Source organism: Nematolebias whitei, chromosome 9 (assembly GCF_014905685.2).
Source record: "Nematolebias whitei isolate Nwh7 chromosome 9, NemWhi1, whole genome shotgun sequence".
NCBI lineage: Eukaryota > Metazoa > Chordata > Actinopteri > Cyprinodontiformes > Rivulidae > Nematolebias > Nematolebias whitei.
This window is the reverse complement of record NC_056506.1, coordinates 40,182,891-40,207,989: the sequence shown is the minus strand read 5'-3', so window position 1 is coordinate 40,207,989 and position 25,099 is coordinate 40,182,891. Positions and strand designations below refer to the sequence as shown.

General features: G+C 37.6%; 2 protein-coding genes across 2 annotated transcripts in view; both read right to left on the bottom strand.

Annotated features, from left to right (window-relative positions):
• Positions 1–5,559: 5,559 nt before the first annotated feature.
• On the bottom strand, positions 5,560–10,939 carry tmem236 (transmembrane protein 236). The gene is made up of 4 exons (XM_037681820.1): positions 10,686–10,939; positions 9,438–9,510; positions 7,927–8,050; positions 5,560–6,200 (listed from the first exon to the last, which is right to left on the bottom strand). Exons 1-4 carry the CDS (start codon positions 10,937–10,939, stop codon positions 5,560–5,562), a joined length of 1,092 nt encoding a protein of 363 aa, XP_037537748.1.
• A 4,064-nt stretch (positions 10,940–15,003) lies between these two features.
• Positions 15,004–25,099, bottom strand: part of LOC119414259 (collectin-12) — a 57,846-nt gene continuing 47,750 nt past the window's right edge. Inside the window, exons 10-23 of the mRNA XM_037681354.1 lie at positions 24,383–24,463; positions 23,279–23,363; positions 22,991–23,066; positions 19,625–19,720; positions 19,382–19,528; positions 18,989–19,079; positions 18,560–18,755; positions 18,097–18,191; positions 17,831–17,919; positions 17,622–17,709; positions 17,449–17,503; positions 17,144–17,297; positions 16,862–16,983; positions 15,004–15,868 (exon numbers count right to left, since the gene is read on the bottom strand). Of these exons, the coding sequence (XP_037537282.1) occupies positions 15,637–15,868; positions 16,862–16,983; positions 17,144–17,297; positions 17,449–17,503; positions 17,622–17,709; positions 17,831–17,919; positions 18,097–18,191; positions 18,560–18,755; positions 18,989–19,079; positions 19,382–19,528; positions 19,625–19,720; positions 22,991–23,066; positions 23,279–23,363; positions 24,383–24,463 (1,607 nt within the window). The 3' untranslated portion in view covers positions 15,004–15,636. The remainder of the gene's footprint in view (positions 15,869–16,861; positions 16,984–17,143; positions 17,298–17,448; positions 17,504–17,621; positions 17,710–17,830; positions 17,920–18,096; positions 18,192–18,559; positions 18,756–18,988; positions 19,080–19,381; positions 19,529–19,624; positions 19,721–22,990; positions 23,067–23,278; positions 23,364–24,382; positions 24,464–25,099) is intronic.

The window sequence follows — 25,099 nt, the reverse complement described above, 5'->3', positions numbered from 1 at the left end:
ATATATAGGATGTTAAAGTAAATGGAATTTTCATCAAGGCCAAGCAGGTTGGGCACGCTTTTATCACTTTAATTTTAATTTTATTTTTTTTAATACTGCTTTTCCGTGAATATTGATTACGTGTCATTTTTATTTTCTGTTTTCAAAACAAGAGTCATCAAAACTTTTACTTTCATTTGTGTTCCTGTTTTTATTATTTTACATCACCTTATAATGTAGCTGTTTTTGTTGTTTTATAAATGTCTTTTCTTTACTTTTCATTTTATATGTTTTTATGATTGCCTATGGTCTGCGCCTTCTCTGTGTTCTTTCTTTAAAACAGGTCTCTTGTAAATGAGTCCTCGTGACTCAGTGAGACTAACCTGTATAAATAAAGGTTGAATTTATTTAAGATTTTTAAGACAAAGAACATCTCCATAACACAATGTTGAGTATATTTGACAAGTTAGCAGACTGATGAAGGCACAGTAAAAGTTAGGTGATTTATTTAAAAAAATAAAAAATGAAAAAAATGCAAGGAACGTTCTGGGATGGAAGGAAAGACGAGGACGAGGTGAGGACGAGGTGAGGATGAGGTGAGGACGAGGTGAGTATGGTCAGTTTTCTGAATTCTTGAAGAATGGAAATTGTTTGTAGATTATTTTGTTTGTAAAACTAACAAGTTTTATGGTGTTAAAAACGGTTGGCCCACTATGTGTGAAAGCAACTTTATGGGACTGAGTTTGTTGTGGCTCCTTGTACTGATGAAGTCCTTTGGATGAAGGATGAAACATTTCAAACAAAAAAAATAAAATAAAAAGAAAGAAACCGTCCAGAGAATCTGACTTAACTTTGTTGGATTTTTTTTACCTGGATTATTGAGCATGAACTTTGACGTTTGTAGATTTATCGTTTCTTACTTCTGGTTTGTTTTGTCATGTTGGAGAGGAGGGAGCAAAAAGGTCCCAGGTTTCCAGATGAGGGTGGAGCGTGATCCAGAAAGGGTGAGTATTTTTGGAGGGAGGAACAGGTTGAAGGTGCTCGGTAGTTTTGATCCAGGCTAACGTTTGGCGATTATAGGAACAGGATGATGACAGGGTGAGGTCACAAGCAGCGAGGAGGCTTCAGAAGACACGGAGGAGCAGGATTTAAAGGACACATGGATAATAACAAAGTTCATTTAAGTTACTAAAGAAATAAGTTTACGTTACCATGAGGTATAACGTTCCAGCGTCGGATGAATGTCTGGTTGGAGTTTAAATGCTCAAAAGAGCAATCTTCCAAATCAGGTGCAGGTGTGGAATAGTGGATAATTGAGATGATTAGCAGCTGTGGAGAAAGTGATTATAGCTGGGAACCTATAGGAATCCCACATTCTCGGTGTTGTGGGGTGTGTGCTGCTGTTAAATGCACAATAAATCACTGTTCCTGTGAAGTTTGAGGTATTTGTGGGAATGAACGCTGCCCTGCTGTAGGAGGGTGCAGCTGTCAGACAGAGGGGCTGTGATGGATTTGCAAAAAGGTTTAGGTAGGTGGTCAGGATCAGCTTTTCTCATGGAGGAACATTGTGCTGTGACAAGATGAGAGGTTTTACTCAAATTGCCTGTCATGAGTCAGAATATTGTGATTTATGACTTGTGATCCTCTGTATGGTAGAGGTTCTTCTGTGAGAACGAGAGTTAAAACAAAACTTCATAACAGTCTGTTCAGTTTATCTTCATCTGGAAAAGATTCATCTAACTCATCATCTATCTAAACATCTGTGAAAAGTGAAAATGTTAAACTAAAGATTAGGCCTGTTTCTCTTTTCTCATTAACATCTGTTTTAACGATCCAAAAATCACGTTTTTGGATCGTACGGGGCCGAGATGGTGTAGAGGCAGGGCAACCGGCTTGGGACCCGAGAGTCCCAGGTTCGATCCCCAGTCACTGCACATCACGTGGCGTCTCTGGGCAGCAGTCTAATCCCCAAAATGTCCCCCGGGCGCTTTCAATAGCTGCCCACTGCACCACCTGGTGGTGGATGGGTTAAATGCAGAGACTAATTTCGCCATTGTATGGAAACATACAGTGCTGACATTGTGATGACATTATTATTATTATTATTATTATTAAAAGCAGCTAAGCTACGAGCTAAGCTAACAGGCCGACCTCGGGGAAAAAAAACTCAGTCTTGTCGAAGCTCCAAAATTCACAGTCGAAACCTGCACATTCGTGTAAAAAGTTGATTTCTCAGCAAAAAGAAGCTGAGAACTTGTTTAATGACTTTTTTTTAATTTTTATTAAACGCTTTGTGTGAAAAATACTATACTAAAGAGCTCAAACCACATCAAGCGTCCGCCATTTTGAGAACCAAAAAACCGTAAGGAGAGACAGCCCATGTCACGTCAAGGGGCCTCCCTCCCATTTTTCTTAAAGAGACACGCTGCTCACTCCCTCACTATCCATCCTTCAGTTCAAACAGTCTTGTACTGCCATTCAGTTGTCAAAAAAGATACTACACTCAAAATTAACCAACATTTCTTCTTAAATATGACAATTACTAATTATTGTTAAATTTCAAACAATATTATCATTTATCGCAATAATTTCTGAGACAATTAATCACCCAGCAAATTTTATTATCGTGACAGGCCTACTAAAGATCAATCAATGCCAGTGCGTTGATTTTCTGGATAACAAGCTGCATAAAATCTTTTGTTAGTTTGTCTTGATAAATATCTGATTACACCCAAAGGTTCATTTCTGTCACGCCTTTTTGTTGCATTGTTGTCTTTGAGCAGATCTCATAAGCACAAAGCCTCAGATGCAGACAAACAATATATAATGGAAAGAAAGTTTCTCAATAAGCCATGCTCCGTATGGATTTCAAAAGTGGCTGAATTAATGCAAAGCTTCTGTCAGTGTGCATGAATATTTCATGTGATGATTAAAAACTAATGAGAGCCTTTTCCTCAGAGAGCTCTTCATTGTTGAACCTGAAACTTCAAATCTGGCATTAAGTGAAATGGGTGCACTGCAGATTATGACTTTTTTTTAATCACAAGAATATAAAAAGACTTCATCCACCACTGTGTCACAGACCTAATATGTAAGTCGTGCTGCACTAAAGTGTTCCCACAGATTACAGCATGAATCATTCAGGAGTAAGGTTAATCATGGCTGCAGGGAAATTAAGAAAAGTTAATTTTAGTTTTCAGAATCTTAAATTAAAGCAGACAGGATCTATTCCTTATGAGTCTGAGTTACAGCCAGTATGGTGTCCCATCACGCTCATCACAAATATGATCCTTTAAAAAAAATTCCTTTCAATGTGGAAACCAATTTCTGTCAAACTTCTTTCTGTGTTAACTTCCTGCATTTCATTCATGTTATGAGAGAGAAGTTGGTTCGACGGTTTCCTTGAATGACTTTTCCTGCAGCTCCGGCTCATTCATCACAAGAACAAAAAAAAATAAAATGCAATCCTGTCAGACTTGTCCTGGTGGAGCAGGGCCGATGACTCCATCTTTAATGTGGTGAAACGGCAGCGTTCTACAACAGACAGAGAGATGAGATCAGCAAATATGAACAGATACGTTCATGTTGAACATTTCAATAGACTAAAGACAGTTTGGGTAAATAACCCCAGAAAAAGTTTTTTTTTTTTTAATTATTATTAGGATTGCTAACTCCCCAAAACAACAACAAAAACCCAACAACTTGAAAGCAGGTTAGACTTGAGTAGAGCTATTGTTTAAACATACAGTATATGACCTCAAAAATAAAATGTGCATTATCAAAACTCTACCTAATGAATATTGCTCTTATTTTTTCCTCTGTGTGGTTTTTGCAGCAACTTTGTTTGCACAAAACTCGACTCAGTAAATTAAAATTAGAGATATTATTGAATCATTGTTTATGGGACAGCTTACATTTTCTTGGACTTTAGAATGCTGTATAGTTTTATTTACTTCTTTATTTGAAGTGCTCTGTTAGGAAAATATGGGACAATAAGATCTCAAATATAGGATGGAGCTAGGTTGTTGAGAGCTTTGTAGGTTAGAAGTGAGATTCTTAATTAAATTCTGGACTTGACAGGGAACAGACTGCAGGCTTACTCGCGGTCTCTAGAGTTTCCAAAAGCAGAATGAGATGAAGATCTTTCAGTTATCAGGCTCCGCTGTCGCCTTCATGCTCAAGATGAGAGTTTTGTGGTGAAGTTAAATTGAAAGCAGTCTGCTCCTCAGATAAATAGTGTTAAATTATTGTTTTTATATATGAATGTTGCTGTTCAGTGCCCTGAGATGACTTTTGTTGTGACTTGGTGCTATATAAATAAACTGAATTGAATTGAATTGGAACCAACTTCCAGTTTCTGTCCATGAGGCTGGCACTTTGTCCAGTTTTAAGACTGGGATTAAGACTTTCCTTTTTGATAAATCCTATAGTTAGGGTTGGCTTGTTATGCTGCTATAGGCATAGACTACTGGAGGACAAATGGATCTCATGTCCTTAAATGATTTGCTAAAATTTAATAGTTTTCATTTGATATTATTTCTATTTGAACACGTGAGTCTTGACCTGCCATTGTGTATCTGTTCCTACCAAACCCAGCCGGTCAAAGCAGATGATCGCTTGTCCTGAGCCTGGTTCTGCTAAAGGTTTCTTCCTCATGACAGAGTTTTTCCTTTCCACTGTCGCCTTCATGCTTGCTCAAGATGAGAGTCTGTGATGAAGTTAAACTCAAAGCAGTCTGCTTCTCTGATAAATAATGTTAAATTATTATATTTATGTATGAATGTTTCTGTTCAGTGCCCTGAGACGACTTCGGTTGTGACTTGGAGCTATATAAAAAACTGAATTGGATTGAATTTATTTACTTTTATTTACATTTGTGTTGTTGTTGTGGGCTCTTCTTGCAGTTATTTTTATTTTTTGTAACAAATAGTGGAAAACTGGAGACAAGCATTGTTATTTGAAGATGTAATATTTTATGCTGTTCGCTGTATTGTTTTTATGCTATTAGTGCTTAGCATATTTTTAGTTGAAGTTTTTCTTAGTTCATATGACCGTATTAATGTTTTTCTTTTACATTTTATTGTTGGATGTAACTGGGACCCTGTGTACATAATTTTGTTCCACCATATGTACCACATGCGGTGCGAACGACAATAAAGTAACTCTGACTTATGCACCCATTCAGAATAAAAAAAAATAAAAAAATAAAGATGGCATTAAAACGTTTTCACTTGTGTTAAAATGATTTTAATTCAGTAAAGAAAAAAAAACTTTTTTTTTTATAAAGCATTTTTTCATTATTCATCATAAAAAGTTTACAAATGTACAAATAATAAAAGAAAACGTGGCAGATGAGCAAACTCCACTAATAATAAATATATTATGACTAAAATATGTAAATGAAATGAGACAAACCCAACATATATTTCTTTTTTTTTGAATAACTTTCAAACTTATTTGAAAAAATATTCTTTCAATATAAATTCCACAAGTTTTTCTTTCAGTTTTGCATGTATAAAAAAATTATCCAAACATACTTAATACAGACTTTCCCTCCGCAGAACGCTGAGCTCGTCCTCCTCAGAACATGCTCTGCCTCTTAAAAACACTCAGTTTGGTCAACCATGTAAAGTAAATATAAGTCAGGCTCACCAGGATGTTTTTCAGTGGATACAACAACGGTGTTACAAAACCAAACACACCAATCAAAGCAACTCTTATGACAAAGAAAGGGAGATCCTGCAGAGCAACGCCGGCTAAACTCAACAAGGAGCTGTGGGGAGTTATAATCACCCGGAGAGAGGACAGGAAGGCCACGATGTAAACTGGGAACACCCAGGCTGAGTAGAACACTGATGGGTCTCCTGCAACTCGCACCATCTCTACAGTGTCCAACCAGAACATGAACCCCTCCACAAACACCTCCGACCTCACATCCTTCTTCCACAGGAAGCGAAGGGGACCCGAGTGGGTCAAAGGACGTGAGGATGACGAGTACAAGTAGGTGGCACCGGGTGGCCGAGCGTTGAGAGTTGAACGACTGGGAGAGTCAGAGGGATCCTGACGTCTGCTAGTGGTGCTGCCATTTCTGGCTTCCGGCTGGTTTGGAGTCGAACTGTTTGGAACTTGTTCAGCGTGCAGCTGGCTTGAAACAGTGGTCACCTGCTGCAGGTGGGTGAGGACGGGGCTCGGCATGTCAAGGTCAGAATCCAGGCTGTCAGCTACAAATGAAAAGACCAGAAATAAAAAAATTAAATCCATAGAATTGTGTTATGTTATGTAAAGTCCAGCTTCTACCAAGAGAACGGGGTCTTATAGACATGGCACAACAATAAGGGACATTTGATTGTTTGGTTTATTAGTTTATTTTAACAATGCTTAATGTGTGAATGCGTATAAGCGTTCACAATTGTGATCCATTTTTATTACGTACATTTTTCGTCGCGATTCTCGTCCCGCAGTTTTCAAACTATTTCAACAAATCATATATAAAAACGTTCAACTCTTTCGGGACAATCCTGCTATGACATTTGGTATTGGTGCAACTTTAGCTTTTTGAAACATTTAGCCTTTTCTGCCATTTTTTTTTCTCATAGAAAATGAATTGAGCTCATTTTACATCCTTCAGATCTGGAGCTGTTCAAAACCTTTTAATGCTCCATTCACATTTTGTTCTGGTTCAGCTTCTTTCAGCTTCCTTGTGTGAATGTAAACATTTTTCAGCTACTTTCAGCTAATTTCAGCTGTTTTTCAGCTGTTTTGTGCTCCTTTCAGATTTTTTCTGCTAACTACATTTTTGTGCTTCTTCTAACTTCATTCTGCTAATTTCAGCTTATTAAGCATCGTTCAGCTTATTTCTGCAAGTTTCAGCTGTTTCTACTACTTCAGCTACTATTTGGCTGTGTTATGCTAATTTGAACTTTTTCAGCTAATTCTGCATTTTTTGCATTCAATTGAACTTTTTTCAGCCTAATTCAGCAAAAATGTGCTCTCTCCACTTCCTTCTGGTAATGTAAGCTTCTTTTCATTTTTTTAAGCTACTTTTCAGCTGTTTTTTTTTTTCTTCCTGCTACTTTTAGCTTTTTTCAGACAATTTAAACTTTTTGTGCTCATTTTTGCTTCTTTCAACTTTACTGGAAAACATGTCTTTCTGCTTTTTTTTTTTATAATTTAAGCTTATTCTATCTTTGGAGCTAGATTATTAGCATTTTTAACTAATTTCTGCTGTTTTTAGATAAATTCAAGTTTTATTTAAAGTGATTTCTGCTACGTTCAGCTTAACTAACGTCTCTGTACTGATCTCAGCTTGCTATGTTCTTTTCAGATTTTAATGCTAGTTTCAACTTTTTCTGTCTTGTCAGCTACTATTTAGCGGTTTTAATACAAATTTTAACATTTTCAGATAATTCCACGTTTTACCCCCTTTCAGCTCTTTCTGCTTCCTTCTGGTAGTTTAAGCTCCTTTCTACCTTTTCAGCTACTTTTCAGCTTTTTTTTCTATGTGTTAATTCCATATTTTTAGCTGATTTCCTAATTTTTGTGCTCATTTCTGCTTATTTAAACTTAATTCAGCAAATATGTGTTCTTTCTGCTTTATACTGCTAAAGTAGGCTTAGTCTTCCATTTCAGCTGTTTTTCAGCGTTTTTCTGCCATAAGCATTCACACTGCATTATCGCAGGAAATGCAATTTCTTTAGTTAGTAATAAATGTTATGTTGAATAATCTGGATGTTTATTTTTCAGCAGTGCCACATTTGTTAGGAATGTGCATTTTTGTGTAGTAAGTTGTGCTCATGAAAAACTATTGTTGGGAAAATAATGCAAAGTGATATGCCAATAAAATAAAATGTTACAGAAACAGGTTCTAGGTTTACAAGAAGAAATTTGTGCAAACTGCTTCCAGAGTGCATGCAAATAATTATAATTCTTGACAAGCCCGATCCTTACATTTGCCCATGAGCCTGCGAGGTCGTATCCTTTCTATGATATCCACACAGATGAGCGAGAAAAGCACCAAGGAAACGGGCAGCTCAGAAAAATGATGGCGCTTGATTCCCTTGTCCACCTGGACCTGCAGTTCAACAACAGACACATCAGACCTGTTCATTGTCAGATTTCTTTTCAGTTTAGGAGTTAGCTATTCCTGATTTTCTGTTGCAGCACATTTCGTAGACCTGCGATTGAAAATTTATCACCAATGTGAAACAAACTAATTTACAGTTTGGACTTGGTGGAAACAAATATCTCTTATCAATGCTGCTAGCCTGGTGAGAAGGACGAAGACTTTGTATCTCAGAAATGTGTGTTCAGGTGGATGTTTAGTAATTTAACTTGGTCATAGTAAACAGGAAGAAAGAAGAGAAACTCGTCATAATGACTTTGAGTTTTAACAATCCAGGTTTTATTAGAAATAACTGCCGCTCCATGATAGATGAGCTGCAGTAAAATGAAGTCCAGAAATGTTAGAGGTATTAATATATTTCAAGTCTTTGCATCCAGAATGTTTGTATTCTGTCTGTCTCAGAGCAAACTAACAAAAGACACAGTGTAATGTGTTGGTAAAAGTTTATTTAAATACTGTTAGAATAAAGTTTGGGTTAATGGCCAACCTGTGTTGATCGTTGTAAGTTACTGAGTATCTAATTCAAGCAGCAAAGTCTCGTGATGGCATTTAAACTGCCCTCTTCTTTAAATTATAATGGTGCTGAAGTCCATCTCAGTGCCAGGAGAGAAAATCGTGTTTTAAGTCGATGCAGTTGCAGTGGCTGCGAGAAATGTAGCACAACATTTATCTAGCAACTATGATGACATCATCCTTCCAACAGCAACGTTTTAGAATAAATACTGTTAAATTCAGAAGATTCTGTGATTTTATTTATTTTATATATAAATATAAAAAACTGGGAACGTCTTAAAAATCATTTTGTTGTTTTAATTTGAACAAAACCCCATGAAAGTTAAAAAAAAAAGATTAGATACAAATAAACGGTTCTGCACATCCACGATTAGGTTTACTCTTTCATTTATCATTATTGTGACTCAGATCCAACTTCACACTCTTTACTTATTTTTTCTACTATGTGAGTATTTGAAATAGTCCAAATAGCTTTTTTCTTGTAGCTGTAAAAGTACAGTCAACCTTATGGCAGTGTTATAAAACTAAAATAAAGTGTAGGACACATTCTTTCTGTGTGAAACTTGGATCAAAACCAGCTGAAGCTGTGAAAGCTGCTTTTATCAAACAAACTCAAAGAAAATGGAAATATTAAGAGATATATTTTTTATATTTATAGGTAATACTTTTTGTTATGCAAATGGGGTCTTAATGTGCATGTGTGCCACAGATGGGATGTTTAAAACAAATATGTCCCTTGTCATAGACCGTACTGGAGTGTGACAGAACAAAACATCTACTGGTCCACCTCAGTGACAGGATCAACCAGTTTCAAAGGCAGTACCTTGGAGCTGGCTATCAGAATGGCAAAACATGGGAAAGTACACAGGATTAGATACACCAACGCTGTTGGTCTCCTGAAAGACAAAAACACATTTATTAATATCAAAATACATGAGCAATAATCCAGGTAAAGAATCCAACAAAGTTAAGTTAGATCCTCTGGATGGTTTCATTTTTTTGTTGAAACGTTTCGTCATTCATCCAAAGGACTTCATCAGTCCGAGGATTCACAACAAACTGTCCCATAAGCAGCATAACGATCATTTGAACATTACAGTGTTTTGCTCTACTATCTCGTCATTATTGAGATGGCAGAAAAAATGTGGTGTGCATTACGTACACCAAGTCCTTCACCATACTTCATCTACGCTGGAGTTGATTGAGCTAATATTTATTTAAACCTAGTTGGTGTTCACGGTGGCTCAGTTGGTAGAGCTGCTGCCTCTGTCGGCGGCTCAAATCCTGGCTGGGAACCTTTCTGGGAGTTTGCATGTTCTCTCCGTGCATATGTGGATTTTTTTCCAGGTACTCCGGTTTCTTCCCACAGATCAAAAACATCCATGTTAGACTGAGTGGTAACTAAATTGTCCCTATTGATTGAAAGGGAACGGTTTTGTTTCATTTGTCTCTATGTGTCTCCGTGATGGACTAGAGACCTGTCCAAGGTGTCCCCCGCCGCTCTCACAGTGACTGCTGGATATGGGCACCAGTGACCCCCGCGACCCGGAAAAGAAGAAGTGGGTAAAGATAACTGCTGGCTAGCTAGTTGGTGTTATTTCTTCATAAAAAGGGAATGTTTTACTTAAAGTGTATGTAGATTAAAAACATAATTTTGCACATACATTCATAAAAATATAAAAATTAAATATAGCGCTAATCAAATGAAATTATTATAACTGCTAAATGTGCTTTTACTTCTTAAATTTGAGCAGATTGTCTTAGCATGACTAAAACAAGCCTTTAATTAACAACAATTTCATGTATTTTGCAGTTTTGCTGCTTTCAGTAAAGTTTCTCACTTGATACAGCTTTAAATATACAAGGTATGCACCAAATACGTACCCAGTATATACCAGATAAGTACCCAGTATGTACCCTGTATGTACCAGGAAGAAACCCTGTACATACCTAGTAAAGAAGCAGTTATGCACCCCATACAGGGTTGTAATTGTATTTTTACATAATCTCCGGTTGGTTTTAATTCAAAGTGAGACAATCAGAGAAATCAGAGTGAACTTACTGAACTCACCACTGAGAGATCTCTGTGATGAACCTCCGCTGCTTCAGGATCACGTATTTGAGAGGAACCCACACCAGCAGGGTCACAGAGGTCACGTAGGCGATCGAGACGGCCACTACAAGCCAGTACGCAGTCACGCTGTGCCCTTCCATGTCCCGCATGAGCCTGGCGAATCGCTCCATGATCACAAAGATGGGCACGACGAGAGCGGCGAACTGCAGCCCCTCATACACGATGAACTTTATCGTCTTCCCTGAGAGCATGATCCCTGAACGCTGGTGGCTGCTCTGAGCTTAGAGCAAATCATGTCCCTCCAAACGAGCCGGTTAGGATGTTGGACTCTGCACACTGCTTACTCTGCAATGTGGGCTGTATTGTTTTATTGCTGAGCTAATGAGGTGGTCACGCTCGTGTTTTTATAGCCACAGGAAGAAGAACGATCCCATCTCATAATTTTAGGGATCGTTTTAAGCTTGAATTTTACACGAGCTTCAAAAGGACTGGTTGCATTGCAGTCATCCTTGTCTTAGCAGATGTTTTACAGATAAACAAACAAAAACAAAGAATGACTTCAACAAAATAAAACTTTATTTCATAGGATGCTATAACAGCAACAGAAATGTAAAATGAAACCTCATGGCTCCCCAGTGTACCGTCCATCCTGCAGCTGTGTTCACACAAACACACATCTCCATCTAGAGGAGACAATAAGAACAGCTGTCACAGCTGAAAACCTTCAAGTGAACACACCAAAAATTCTTAAATTTGTTTTTTTTTTTATGTAAGAAAATTTGTATTTTTTAGCATTATATCTAAACATTATCAAATGTTGGGCTGTTTTCACTTTTACCTTTTAAAATGAAACATAACGTTCATTTGTAGTCCGATAATGTGATGCAAGAACATGAAATATTTGAAGATACTCACCACAAGGTCCTGAAAACCAATAAAAATTAATTCATAAAGTAATAGACAAAATCTGCATAATATTTGTTTATATCACGTGTCTTTAAATAAACATATGAACGGCTGACAGTTTGTTTATCTGTGGAAACGACCAGAGTGACTGAAAACAGGTGAGCAGTGGAGATTCATGGTTCTAAGGAGTCAAACAGTTTTGATTGTTTGTGTTGGTACAAATTTATGCTTATATTTGTTAAGTAAAATATACAAATAAAATGGTTTTGCTTACATCGAGTGCTGATTCACCTTTTAGAATTGCACAACATCCAGGATAACATTTTGTATGTTTGATTTCATGGCTCAGTTCAGTTTATTTAGCGCCAAGTCACGACAGAAGTCATCCCAGGGCACTGAACAGAAATATTCATAGATCTAAAAATAATTTAACTTTATTTATCTGAGGAGAAGACTGCTTTGAATTTAATTTCATCACAGACTTTCATCTCGAGCAAGCATGAGGGCAACAGTGGAAAGGAAAAACTTCTGCAATGAGTATCTTTAACGGATTCTCACTTTTCTGATTGAAATGTTTTAAGTAAAATGTTTAGTCAGAATATTGTTTGTGGAAAACACTTAATAGACAAAACAAAAAAACTAAACCAATACTGTAACATCTGAGAACGGAATGAATGAATGATCTGATAAAATTGAGTGAGCAAAACAAAAAACACTTCACCTTTTGCCAGATTTTGATTTATCCATCCAGCCACCATCTTTACTTGCTTTTTATTTTTATTTATTTTTTGGTGGTCGTGGTGGTGGTGGTGGTGGTGGGGGGGGGGGTTTGCAGGGGCACTGGTGCTCATATCTAGCAGTCACTGTGTGGTGGGGGGACACCCTGGACAGGTCGCAAGCCCATCACAGGACCACATAGAGACAAATGAGACAAACAACCATTCACTCTCTCTCTCTCACACCTAGGGACAATTTAGAGTTACCAATCAGACTAACATGCATGTTTTTGGACTGTGGGAGGAAACTGGAGTACCCGGAGAAAACCCATGCATGCACCGAGAGAACATGCAAACTCCACACAAAGGCCCTCGACCGGGATTTGAACAGGGGCGACCTGCTCGCTGAGAGGCAGCAGCTCTACCAACTGCACAACCGTGCAGCCTCGTTAGAGAAATATAATGCAAATGATTACTAGTTAAATAAATACTTTCAAATTTTTGTTTTTTCATGTTGGGCAGCACGGTGGCACAACTGGTAGAGCTGCTGCCTCTCAGTGAGGTCGCCCCTGTTCAAATCCCAGTCAGGGGAACTTTCTGGGTGGAGTTTACATGTTCTCTCTGTGCATGTGTGGGTTTTCTCAGAGTACTCCAGTTTCCTCCCACAGACCAAAAACATGCATGTTAGGCTGAGGGGTAACTCTAATTTGTCCCTAGGTGTGAGAGAGAGAGTAAGTGGTTGTGTGTCTCTGTAATGGACTGGAAACCTGTCCAGGGTGTCCCCCACCTCTCAAACAGTGACTGCTGGATATGGGCACCAGTGACCCCCGCTACCCAAAAAGGAAGAAGCAGGTAAAGATGATGGATGGATTTTAAGATTGTATCAAAAGTCACAACAGGGGCAACTTTTCTCAACTTGAGATAATTGTCTATTAATTTAGAAAGTGAGAAGCGTTTCCATTCTTTGCAAAACCGACGCCCTGTTCATTATTTCTGAAACGCATATTATTTATAGCATGTCGACAGGTTATCTATGCTGCTGACTAATGCACATCGAGTGAAGACTGATGGCTCTCAATTTAAAGTAAAAACACTGTTGCCGCAGCAGACTCAGGCTCGACCTCTTTCAAACTAAAATCCTACAAATCTACATTATTTCTCAGGTTTGAGACTGTATGTGATGTCTTTGTTGTAATTGAACGGGCTCATAACTGAGGCCTCACACTGAAGCTTAAAGAACAGGACTGATGGACAAATAAATTCTACAATGAACACATAAAAAACAAAGCCATGCATTTTACTCTGTACACTTGGCCTGGTTTTATTGTGAATATCCATTAGATTTGGTTAAAAGAATACATAGAAACAGCAGAGTACAAGTTTAGACAGAAGTGTTACAATAATGTTGAGAAAACTTAAAAACGGGCAGCGTGTCAACCTCCTACAGAAAGAAGTTACATGAGGGCTGCAGTCCAACACAAGGTTTCATTTGGATCACATGATTAGAGAATGGCCTCCACGTTTCACCGTCCTGTAGTATCTGCTACTTTGATATTTTTGACCCTTTTGAACTTACACAGTACTGTGTTCTGAAGGCAGCAAAATAATGACTCACCAGCTTTGACTCAACTACATTAATGATTAAAGCAAATTTTCTAAACTGTAAAATCCCAAATACCAAGCTTAATACATCAGAAGATGCGTCATGTTCTCAAGGCGGTACAGGGATAAGATGTAACACAAAACAAAATGTTCGAAGAAATGAGTGAAAGCAAAATTCTGTCAAATGAGCACTGACATTTGCCACAACTGCTGATATTCACAAGTTTTAAAGTCCTTCGTGAAGCATCCTTCAATAATATATACACCAGTTTTATTAACTTATTGCATTCCTATCCGTTTTTCTCTTTTCTAAAGATCAACTCTTTCCCAAAAACTTTCAACATGTAAAAGTCATAAAAATTACTCAGAACCAGAAGTACACTAAATGCAACATCATATGCAGGATGAGAAGAGGCCATCTGATCTTAAATGCCTCACATGTCACTTTAGGCTAGAGAACAAAATTCAGTAGAGTTACGCGTTTTGTTTTTACATATGCTCTTTAACGGACTACAATCACAACAGCCATTTTCAGTTCTGTTTTAGTGTTACTGCCGGTCTGAGAAAAGAAAAAAAAAAAAGAGTTGGGATTCAGTCAATTCAAACTTTAGTCCTACAGTACATTAATCATGGCAGTTTAAATAAACAACTAAATTAGGCAGAATATCACACATCCTTCTGTTCTCTGAATACATACAGCCTACAAAACTTCATTTAAAATATAATAAGTATAAATTAGAACACACTACGCACAAGAATTAACACTTTTCAAAAATGATAAAAGAGGTGTTTAAAGCAATGGTTCCCAACACTGGTCCTTGAGGAACACCATCCTGCAGGTTTTAGTCGTTTCCCTGCTTTGGCACATCTGATTTAATACATGGGTGATGAACAGGAAGTAATTAAACCACTGAATCAGGTGTTGGAGTAAGAAAACAACCAAAACATACAGGATGGTGTTCCTCAAGGACCTGTGTTGGGAACCACTGGTTTAAAGACACTTGAGGGACAGAGTTCTCCTCTTAAGAGTCAAGTTGCATATACTGTATGTTGGCACAGCTCTATTAGGGACAGTGAGTTGCATTTACATGAGGTGAAAAAACACTCAGGTTAAAACTTTGCAGTATGAAAAAGAAGCAGCATCGTTGAAATAATTTTTTTTTTCCCCCCAGATATGTGTGGATAGTTACATTTCCATCTGACTAGGAGCATGCACTGACTGCAAACGGGACGCCCAGAGCTGTGCCAACATACAGCCCACATACTGAGGTCATCGTGTGGCGTCACTACGACTTTAGTACAGGTATTTACGAGTGACACTCGTGCTTCAGTCCCTCTCGTCTCTTTCCCCTCCAGAAAAACAAAGTGGCTTCAGTTCTCAGTACTTCGGAACGTTGATGATGTGTGTAGAAGGTAGAAGAAAAGTCCCGTTCAAAAACGCTCTGTTTTTGATTTAAAATAAAGTAAGCACATCTTATTGTAACATGATTAGCAACACGGTTGGTTTTAGAGGCTGAAATGACCGTAGACTGAAGTTAACTGTATCTTTATGTGTATTTTTGCCTATTAAAAATCCAAAGTGCACCTAATGCCAGTGTTAACCTACTCTGTTTGCGAACTTTAAATCATCTGTTGCCTCATAATATTAAAAAAGAGAACTATTTAACCGAGTGCGGTTCGTGTGGGGTTTTTCTTTTCCTTTAATGTAGAGTATTCAGGATGCCCTATAGTAAGGCTTTTTCTGAGTAGGGAGCATGTGGGGCGTCTGAGGGAGGTGCTAAGCTTGTGCCGGTGTGGGCGCTGTAGTTTGGCGTCTGCATCATGCCTGCAGGTGTAGTGCACGGTACGGGGACTGCGGTGCTAGCTGGATTCGGGTAGGAATGAACATCTGCTGGGGCCATGGAGCCAGGAGCTGCAGAGTAAACCGGCGGCTGGCCCATGTACATGTGGCCGTCGCTGTGAAGAGTACAGGGAAAAGTTCTTAATACAGTATAATTACTTAAAAAAATAAAAATACATAAAAGAAGAGGCATGGAGTTAAACAGTTTTGACAGCTCTGTTATTTAATGACATAATCTTAGTGTGAAAGAATGAAAAAAAGAAAGTAACAGCTACTGAACTAATTTTAAGTTATTGGGTTATTTAGCGACCCCGATGCTCACACTGGGGGCTTTAAAGGACCTTTCTCATAACTATAAGTATGATTTAGTAGCTTATTTTGTGCACTTTTAACCAATGACACCTGCAGATGGAGTTCAGCTGTTATGTTCGGATCCATCTGAAGCACAGACTGTTAGAAAAGTCTCATTCTTTTTGTTCATCTAACTCATTGGAACAGCTTTTTTTATGTTTTACTGTACTAAAATCTCATTTTAACTGCCTCAAGATTTTATTATTTATGGTACAAGCATTTTATTATCCATATTTTTTTAGGTCACTGTCCCCATACTCAGAAACTACTTAAAAATGTTTTTTAAGTAGTTCAGAAAATGGGATAGTTTGTATCAATTTATGATACAAAAAAGTGAAAGGTGGACATTTTTTAATTATGAGAAATTATTTCAATATTAAAACTATACTAACGTTGAACTAGTGGAAAACACACAAAAACATTGCCCCAAAAACCAAGCAAAAGGTGACTAAACTAACCCTTTTCAAATACAATGGAAAACTTATAAAAACAAAGGTTTGAGGCTGTAAGGAATAAAAATCTAAATAAAAAAATTAAGTACAGTAAAAACCAAAGAGTCTATAAACTTAGAATTATCAAGTGAGACTATCAAAGAAGATTTTTTTTTTTTTCAAATGAGAGAATAAAGTTTTTTAATCAATGGAAATTAGTTAATGCTGAAACACCAAAAAGACTAACATTTATCTGGAAGCTAAAGATAATAAAGGTAATGTTTTAGTGTATTAGGAAGCCAAGAAGTCTGAGAATGTAAAACTAACCTGGGAACTTGCTGAGGAGGAATCGGGGTTCCAGGAGGAAGCTGCTCCACAGGAACAGTATAACCTTGAACCCCAGTACCGCTCATGGCGTATGAACCCGATGTAGGCTGACCAGGGTAGACCTGCAAACACATGCAACACACACAGGCACTTGATAAATTACTGAGTCACTGTGGAGTAAAGTGCTATCAGTTGTTCCCCAATCACTGCAACATTTCTGTTCTACTTAAAGTCAACTATTAGGATTAGAAACATATTAGATCCACGACAAATCGACTTTACCTGCTGCACCGCACTGGCAGGCTGCTGCATGTAGTACTGCTGGCTCTGCAGCTTGGCATACATGGCATAGACTGGATCGTCATTCATCAACTTTGCATACAAAGACAAAGCTTCCATCACCTTCACGTTCAGCTCTGACAGCTCAGAGTGCTTCCTGAAAACATAAGACCCAAACCTTAGAACGTTGGCACGCTCTCAGTGTATTTAGCTACATCTGCCTGTATATTTAAATTCAAACGTTTTGCTTTCAATTTAGAAGATTTTATGGTTTGAACTGAGCTAAACGGGTCACAACACAAATGCACCTGTCTATATCCTCCAGCTTCTGGTCAATAAGGGGTCCCATTTGATTACAGGCACCTGATGAACAAAAATATTGTCAGTGCAAACAAAAATAAATAAATAAATAAATAAACAGTTCACATCTGTAACTTTCTAGTTTTTCATATTTTGCATTTATATAGTAAATTCAGTTAACCTTCCAGCTGTAGTAACTCAATACTGTCCGACTGGTTGTCTGTTGGATCTGCACTTTGGATCATCTGCAGTAACTGGTCCATTTTGTCCTAAAGCGGTCCACAAAAACAGGTACATGTAATGGGGTAATTTTACACCGTTCATTGAAATCTTATCCATATATCACAGCTTTGTTAAAAGAGAGCTCTGTGCTGCTGACAGAACATTTACCTCATCTATATATACAGGCTCCTGTTCAGGCTCTATGGTTTCCACCTGGATGTCCTCACTGAACTGCACGGTCTTCTTCTCCGTCTTCACTGCACATTTCCAAGTTACAGCAGATAAACAAGAAAGCAAGCGAGAAACCAGCAATAAGTTACGCATGAAAAAAGAGGTTAAGGTAAACTGATATCATAAATAAAATTCATAATTCACTGTATTGTTCATTTTAGGATCCATAAAGCCATTTTTATCATGTCTAAAAGTGTACTCACTCATCTCAGGCTCTGCCGTGAGATCAGCAGTGACAAAGTTGGACGGGAACAGCCCGACACCCTGGTATGTTTCTCCTTTCCACCAGTTGGGGTCACTAAGAGACAAACAGCAGAGCAAAACGTAAAACGGGAACTGTTGCATCATATTAACGAAGCAGAAAACTGATGTAATCACAACTGTAAGCATTAATTTAAGAAATAGAGGAATCTCTGTGACATCACGGTATTGTAATATATTTGTGAAGTTAATTTTAATCATATTGGAACAGAATCAAAATAGTTAACAGATACGACACCATTTTTATTTCAAGTACATTTTATTTTCAGTTAACAGATATAACGCATTTTCAACAGATGTTTCATGTTAGTAAACTAAGGTTAGAGCATATGACTTATTTTTTTATTTTTTACAGTAATTGGAAAGTTTATTCTCCTACTCATATATACTTGTTCAAATGTTCACCTGTCGTCAAGAATGGTGATGATCTCTCCCGATTTAAAGGTGAGTTCATTGTCCTCTGCAGCCTCAAAGTCATAGATGGCTCGGACTTTCCTGCCGTCTGACTTGTGTGTGGAAAGCAGGCTGGACGTGTTCGGGTAAAGGCTCGACAAGGAGGTCTGCAGCTGCTGGCGCTGCTCCTTCAGCGACAGTTCAATAGCTGCATACAGCGGAGACAAACATGATTAACTGTGTCTTTAATGGCTTTGAACATTTAAAACTCACTAGTCTAATTTAAATTAGAAAAACTAATAAAGACTGAGTAAAATCACTAAATGTGTAGCTTTTAACTCCATATCTAGTCACATCTGACAAATGGAAAATGTTCCGTTATTACCTCAGTCATTAGCAAACTCTGGCTCATGTTTGATCATTCACTTGAAGCCTCTTTACCTTTGGCTAAGTCCTCCTCTTCTTTTTTGTTTGTGGAGGTGGAGGGATCCTTTGCCACTAATGCTGGGCTTGCTTTTGCTTGCTCTGCAGCCTGTGAAAACATAAGTAGAGATTAGACAAGAAAGGCTTATATACATGACATTGAGGAAAAAAAAACTGTTGAAATTTGTTAGACATTAGTCCAAAGGAGTTAAATCAGGTCCTCTGGATGGGTTCAAAAAACAAAACAAAACAACAACAAAAAATGTTTGTTTTGTTGTACCTGACCTAACTTAACTTTTTTGGAATTTTTTTCTACCTGGATTTTTGAACATGCATCAGGATGTTAGACATTAGATTAAATTACAAACTGTACCAGTTGGAACTGAAAGCACACATTAAAAATAAACCTACCTGGGAACCCACCGCAGGGAAGGCCACACCTTGCTCGCGTAAATTCTTTATCATTGCTGAGATCAGACTGAGCTGCGGGTCGTTGCGGAAGTCCTCAGCCCACTCCACCATCAGGGCCTTCAGCTTCTCACACACTTTTGGGTGACCCTGAATTCAACACAAATTAAAAATCATGACCTACTCTAGAGACAAATTAATATTGCACCATGATTAAGGCAAAAAAAAAAAAAAAAAGCTACATACTTTGTTTAAGACGTTACTGACTTCACTGGCGAACTCTCTGGAGCACACCTCCAAGTGAAAAATCTTCCCACAGTTTGACACACAAGCACCGAGAAGCTGTAAGGACAAAGGAAATGGCTGATTTGAGCAGCTCATCATCATTCAACAGCTGTAGTTCACAAAACAAACATGGAAATAAAAACAAACAAAGTCCATGCTCAACGGAAATAACATGGAAACATGGAAATAATACTCGTTTAGTAAATACGACCGAGCTTTAGGGCCACGCTAAGAACAAAATTAAAAGCCCTAAAATTACGAGAATAAAGTTGTCGTATTAAGAGAATAAAGTCTAATAAATTATTAATATTACGAGAATAAAGTCGTACGAGTCTTTTTGCAGCTCTCTTTTGTTTTTGTTTTCCATGAGTTGGATGCGACCTGTCAATCAATCCAGTAGGCGTGTCAGCAAATGAGCAGAATTTACTACATTTTAACTGTGGTAAAATTAGTACTGCTGAGCATCTTGTTAAGTTAAACTTGGGTACTGGTTTTATAAATAAGGAGATAATCTGTCAGCACATCAGCATCAGTTTATTATCAGTATCAGGACTTTGAACCTGCTTACAGTAAGATGGTACGCTTTGATGGGCTGCAGCGCAGCTCTGCAGGTAAGGAGCATTTAGCTTCGGATTGGTCATTTGCTGACACGCCTACTGGATTGATTGACAGGTGCGTTGTGGATCTGACTCATGGAAAAAAAATAAAAATAAACGAGAGCTGTTAAAAAAAAAAAAAAAGAAGTCTCGGACGACTTCCATCCATCCATTATCTTTACCCGCTTATTCCATTTTGGGTCACGGGGGTCGCTGGTGCCCATGTCCAGCAGAGAAAACACACACATGCACGGAGAGAACATGCAAACTCCACCCAGAAAGGCCCCTGGACCGGGGTTTGAACCAAGGACCTGCTCGCTGAGAGGCAGCAGCTCTACCAGTTGTGCCACCGTGCTGCCCGTCTCGGACGACTTTATTCTCATAATACTAAAACTTTATTCTTGTAATTTTATGACAATTTTTTTTTTTTTCTTAGCGTGGCCCTAAAGCATCGTCGTAAGTAAAGATCTAGTTGCATAATAAACATGGGATTGAAGAACAGGCTCTCAATTTTACCTCAATGGTCAAGGAATATGAGTTTACAAACACAGATGCAGGTTAATTCAAGAACACAGTGGGGAATGGTTCTTGTGCCGTCTCTTATGGCTATTTATTTTTAACAGGCACATAATCAGGCCTTCACTGAAGTCACCTAAGTCTGTTGTTTTTTTTTAGTTTTGAGAGACTATCTGGTGCACTAAAGGGCACAGAGGAAAACAGTTACTACGGCCAATAATCCAGAACATACCTAAACACCAAGATGACTTGAAGCAGAAAATACTCTAGCTGATTGAAAGCATCCCCTTTTTACTGGTTTTTAACAGTTACACTCAAGTGGAAAGTACTGCTATCCATCCCTTTAAGTCAATTGGAAAGAACAGTCCTTCGTTCAAACAACAATTAAGTTTATTTTAAAACAAACAAAGGGGTGGGCAATATGGCTCAAATATAATATTGTGCTATTTCAGAGCATTCTGACGATAATGATAAATTTTGCAATATATAAAAAAAAAAACAGAAATCATAGTTATTTATTTGACAAAATTAACATGCTGTTTGCAGTATTACATAAAATAAAATAAAAAACAAGGGGTAATTTTATTGAAATTACTTTATTTAGTAAAGTATTCAGTCTCCAAGTATAAAAATAAAAAAGATGCTTCTGTTATTTAGATGGAAAAAGTTTGCACAAATAGATCAATAAATCCACCACAAAAACTAAAGTGCAGGTGAAGTTTCCCAAAATAACTAAATAACATGAAGTTTAAGATCTGTTCAGCATAAATGTAACAAAATATATGTTGCCTTTAAATGAGCTATAACTTCCAGAACTTGTAACAGGGTGATCAGCTGACCCTGAAGCTTGTGGTGTTTCAGCTTCCTCTGTTCCTGCAGGAATGATTCATTGCTCTGATGCTCGGTCTCTGATCACCTGACTATTTTGTTCTTGGTCCATGGACTGTGGATCTCAAGAGACAGTTAAGCTGCGCGTGTTTGTACCGGCAGTTTAGAGCGGGGGAGATGCAGCCCACACCGGCAGCTTAGAGCGGGAGGAGGGAGACAGTTGAGTTGTCTGTACCTGCAGTATAGAGCTGGATGGAGAGACAGCTGAGCCATGCGTTTTTTGTTTTTAGCTTTTTAGCTAGCTTGTATTGCACGCAGCTAATTAGCGTCACACCAGTACCGACAGGTGGAGGGGGGGGTGCACAATTCGGTGTGGTTGTTCGGTGCGCTCGGTTCTGTTAAGGGGGCGTGGCGCCCTGACATATTACGTCATGAAATTAGCATATCATGATATCATTATTTTGCCCAGGCAAGCTTTTTTTTTACCGGTATTATTGTGAACGATATGATATGGCCCAGCCCTACAAATATATGAAAAAAATAAATAAATAAATTCTGCTCAGCCTGCTTGAACAGAAGAAACCATTTATATGGTGTTGTTTGAATGAAGAGTTTTTTAACTTGGCTGAAACATGATTGTTTTAACTGTTGCTGTTTTGTTAATCCCCACTCTTTGTAAAGAGAAAATGTGTTTTAGGTCATATAATGCAACATGTCATGTGTAATAAAAAAAATAATCCTATCATTCTGTCTCCGAGTGTTAAATGTAATGTTCTTTTCTTTGAATCATGAGCAGCCCCACGTCTTCTCATCCCTTCCTGTCATTTTGGTACAGACTGATTACAGCTTTATGCATCCAAAAGACAATGTTTCAGAACAGATCTGACTTTTTAAGGGGTTTACTGGGTAAAGTCTGGTTTGGCATTTCTTTCCCAGAGGTTTTTGAAAGGTCTTCATCTTGTTGTGAACTCTGTATTTGCTATGATAAAACTTTCTTTTCATATTAAATGTGAATATTAAAGTTTTTATCTTCTGGAAGGGCAGCTTCCAAATTTATATGTCATAACTTAAGTCAGCTTTGTATAGTTTACTTATTTAGAGAATACATAGGAACATAACATAGGTATCAAAGAGCTTTTGAGTGATTTTTCTTTTCAAAGATAGTTCTATGATGATGTGTGGTGATATAATAGTTTTAATTTCAAAACCCTTCCTTCATCCTGGATGTGTATAGCCTCAAATTAAAGTTGAGAGTCTGCACTTTAGGTAGATATTCTCTGTAATTTCATTGTGTTTACAGCTGAAATTGCAAACAATGTATCAGCCTCCAAATATTTCCGGGCCAAACTGTACACACAACTTGTCTGTTTGTGTTCAGTCTACTTACAGTCAGTGCCTGCATGGCTACGTGTGGATCCTTGTGGTTCACTCTTCTCATTATGGAGCGGAGACATTCTTTTGGCCTGGAACAGAGGAGCAGAACCCAAAAGTCTTAAGAAATGAACTGCAAACTAAAAAAACAATCCAGCTTTGTTAAATTAAGTATTTACTTGTAAAGGGGTTTCTGAAAACTGTTTGAGTTTGATCTCTAACAACACTGATATGTTTACATATACCAAACTGCTAAAAAAAACTAAATATGTGTAATATTTAGTGGTGACAAAGGTTGAGATACCCAGTTCGGGACTGTCCTATCTTATCACATATATCCAGGATGAGGCCCCAGTCTTCAGCCGTGTTCATCTCACTAGTTGCTTTCTCTGAAGGGAAAAAAATACAACACTTAATACAAGCAGAAGTCTTAAACTGAACAGAAAAAAAACATTTACATAATTTTGTCAATACATTAAAAGCGGCAACAATCACAGAGAAATTAAGCTTTTAAAATAGTAATAGTTAAAAAAGAAAAATAATAGAATTGCAGGCTATGTGCATATTTTTTTCTTTTTGTGAGTATATTTTATTTAAACAAAATTCCCTGTGCTTATCCTGTGTTAACTAACAAACGGATTTATGAATCTTTGTAAATGAACATAAACATGACATATACGTGCTTCACAATACAACAAAAGCTTTTTAAATCCAGTGGCACCGTGGTAAACAGGGTTGTTCAATAGTTTAATAAACACTTTATTAGAGCATGAAAATTATAAAGTGAAACACTTAATCCGGCATTGGTGAGACTTATCTAGACTTATCTAGTGATTTAGTGTGTCTACACAATATCCAAGATGAGTCATAAGCAGTGTGATTAAGCAGTAACATATAAGTTCTTTAACTGCATTTAGAAATCAAAAGCTGGTTAAAAAGTCTGGTAATTATAAAATAAACTGCAGGGTTTGGTGTGTTAGTGGTGTTTGTGTAACATCAACAGTTTCCTCTGAAAACTGTACATGCTAATGATGTGGCTAACCACACAGGGAACACAGCATCACTTATATTTTCATATTACACCGCTTCCTCTTTCACTTCCACTTCTTCTGTAATTTCAGGCTCATTAATAACAAACTGAGGGTGAGATGCAGAACAGCAAAGCTAAATGAGGCACAAAGCTGCCAACTAGCCGATGACAACATATCTGTATCCCTCGTCATTTTACAGCTAATGTGATGATGAATTAAAAACATGCACATATTAGTACTTAAAAAAAAACACTTTGCTAGATTCGAGCCACTACAGTATGCATTGTAGTACGAGAGTGAAAGGCTCCGAAAACCCAAACAAAGCTGTCTGGTAGCTACTTATGCTAGCCCCGATGCTAACAGTTCTGATAACTCACCAACATCTTGGTCAAAAGGGTTGGTCGTGAAAAGAGGCATCGCTAGAGCGTTGGCAACAACAGATTTCGCCTTCCCCAGATATTATTTTTCCCACTTAATCTTACTTGACGCGATAAAAATGCATCGCAACAACAACTAGATGGGTGTCAAACAGAGCTAGCCCACTCTTTTTCTACACTGTCACTGCTTCTCGTCAGACGGCAACAAGCGAAGCATTCTGGGTAATTAACGCGAATAGTCGGGTGTCGAATAAACGTATGACACCAATAAATAGCCTATCGCTATAAGTCAAATTCTTATTTGCAGTCGTCAAGCCGACAATTTTTTTTATAAGATATTCTGAAAAAGGAAAAAAAAAATACACATCATTGTCAGGTGACGGGGGTCACATGACGCTTGGAGATGACGCTCTCTGGAAGTTGCTCAAAAAAACAAGTGAGATGTTTTTATTTATGATACAGGCCTAAGAATAATGTCAAATTTGAAACAGTTATTGAAATAATCCCTTATTCACTAGTGGAAACTGTGATGTGATAGAAAAATACAATTAAATTATCAATGTATTTTTTTTTTTTATCTTTAACGCAGCTGAAGGCTGGGAAAAATACATGTCAAATAAATTAATATATTGAAGTGTACCCAATAAACAAAGGTAGACAATTAAAAGGTTAAACGTCTTCAGATATAACCACAATTTAAAATGACTGATCTATGTC

Excerpts from the sequence above, each read along its gene's own strand:
- tmem236 (XM_037681820.1), bottom strand. The coding sequence starts at position 10,939 with ATGCTCTCAGGGAAGACGATAAAGTTCATCGTGTATGAGGGGCTGCAG. Across the intron at positions 8,051-9,437 it reads TTCTGATAGCCAGCTCCAAG|GTCCAGGTGGACAAGGGAAT; the intron begins GTACTGCCTTTG and ends GTTGAACTGCAG. Across the intron at positions 6,201-7,926 it reads TCGCAGGCTCATGGGCAAAT|CTGACAGCCTGGATTCTGAC; the intron begins GTAAGGATCGGG and ends TTTCATTTGTAG.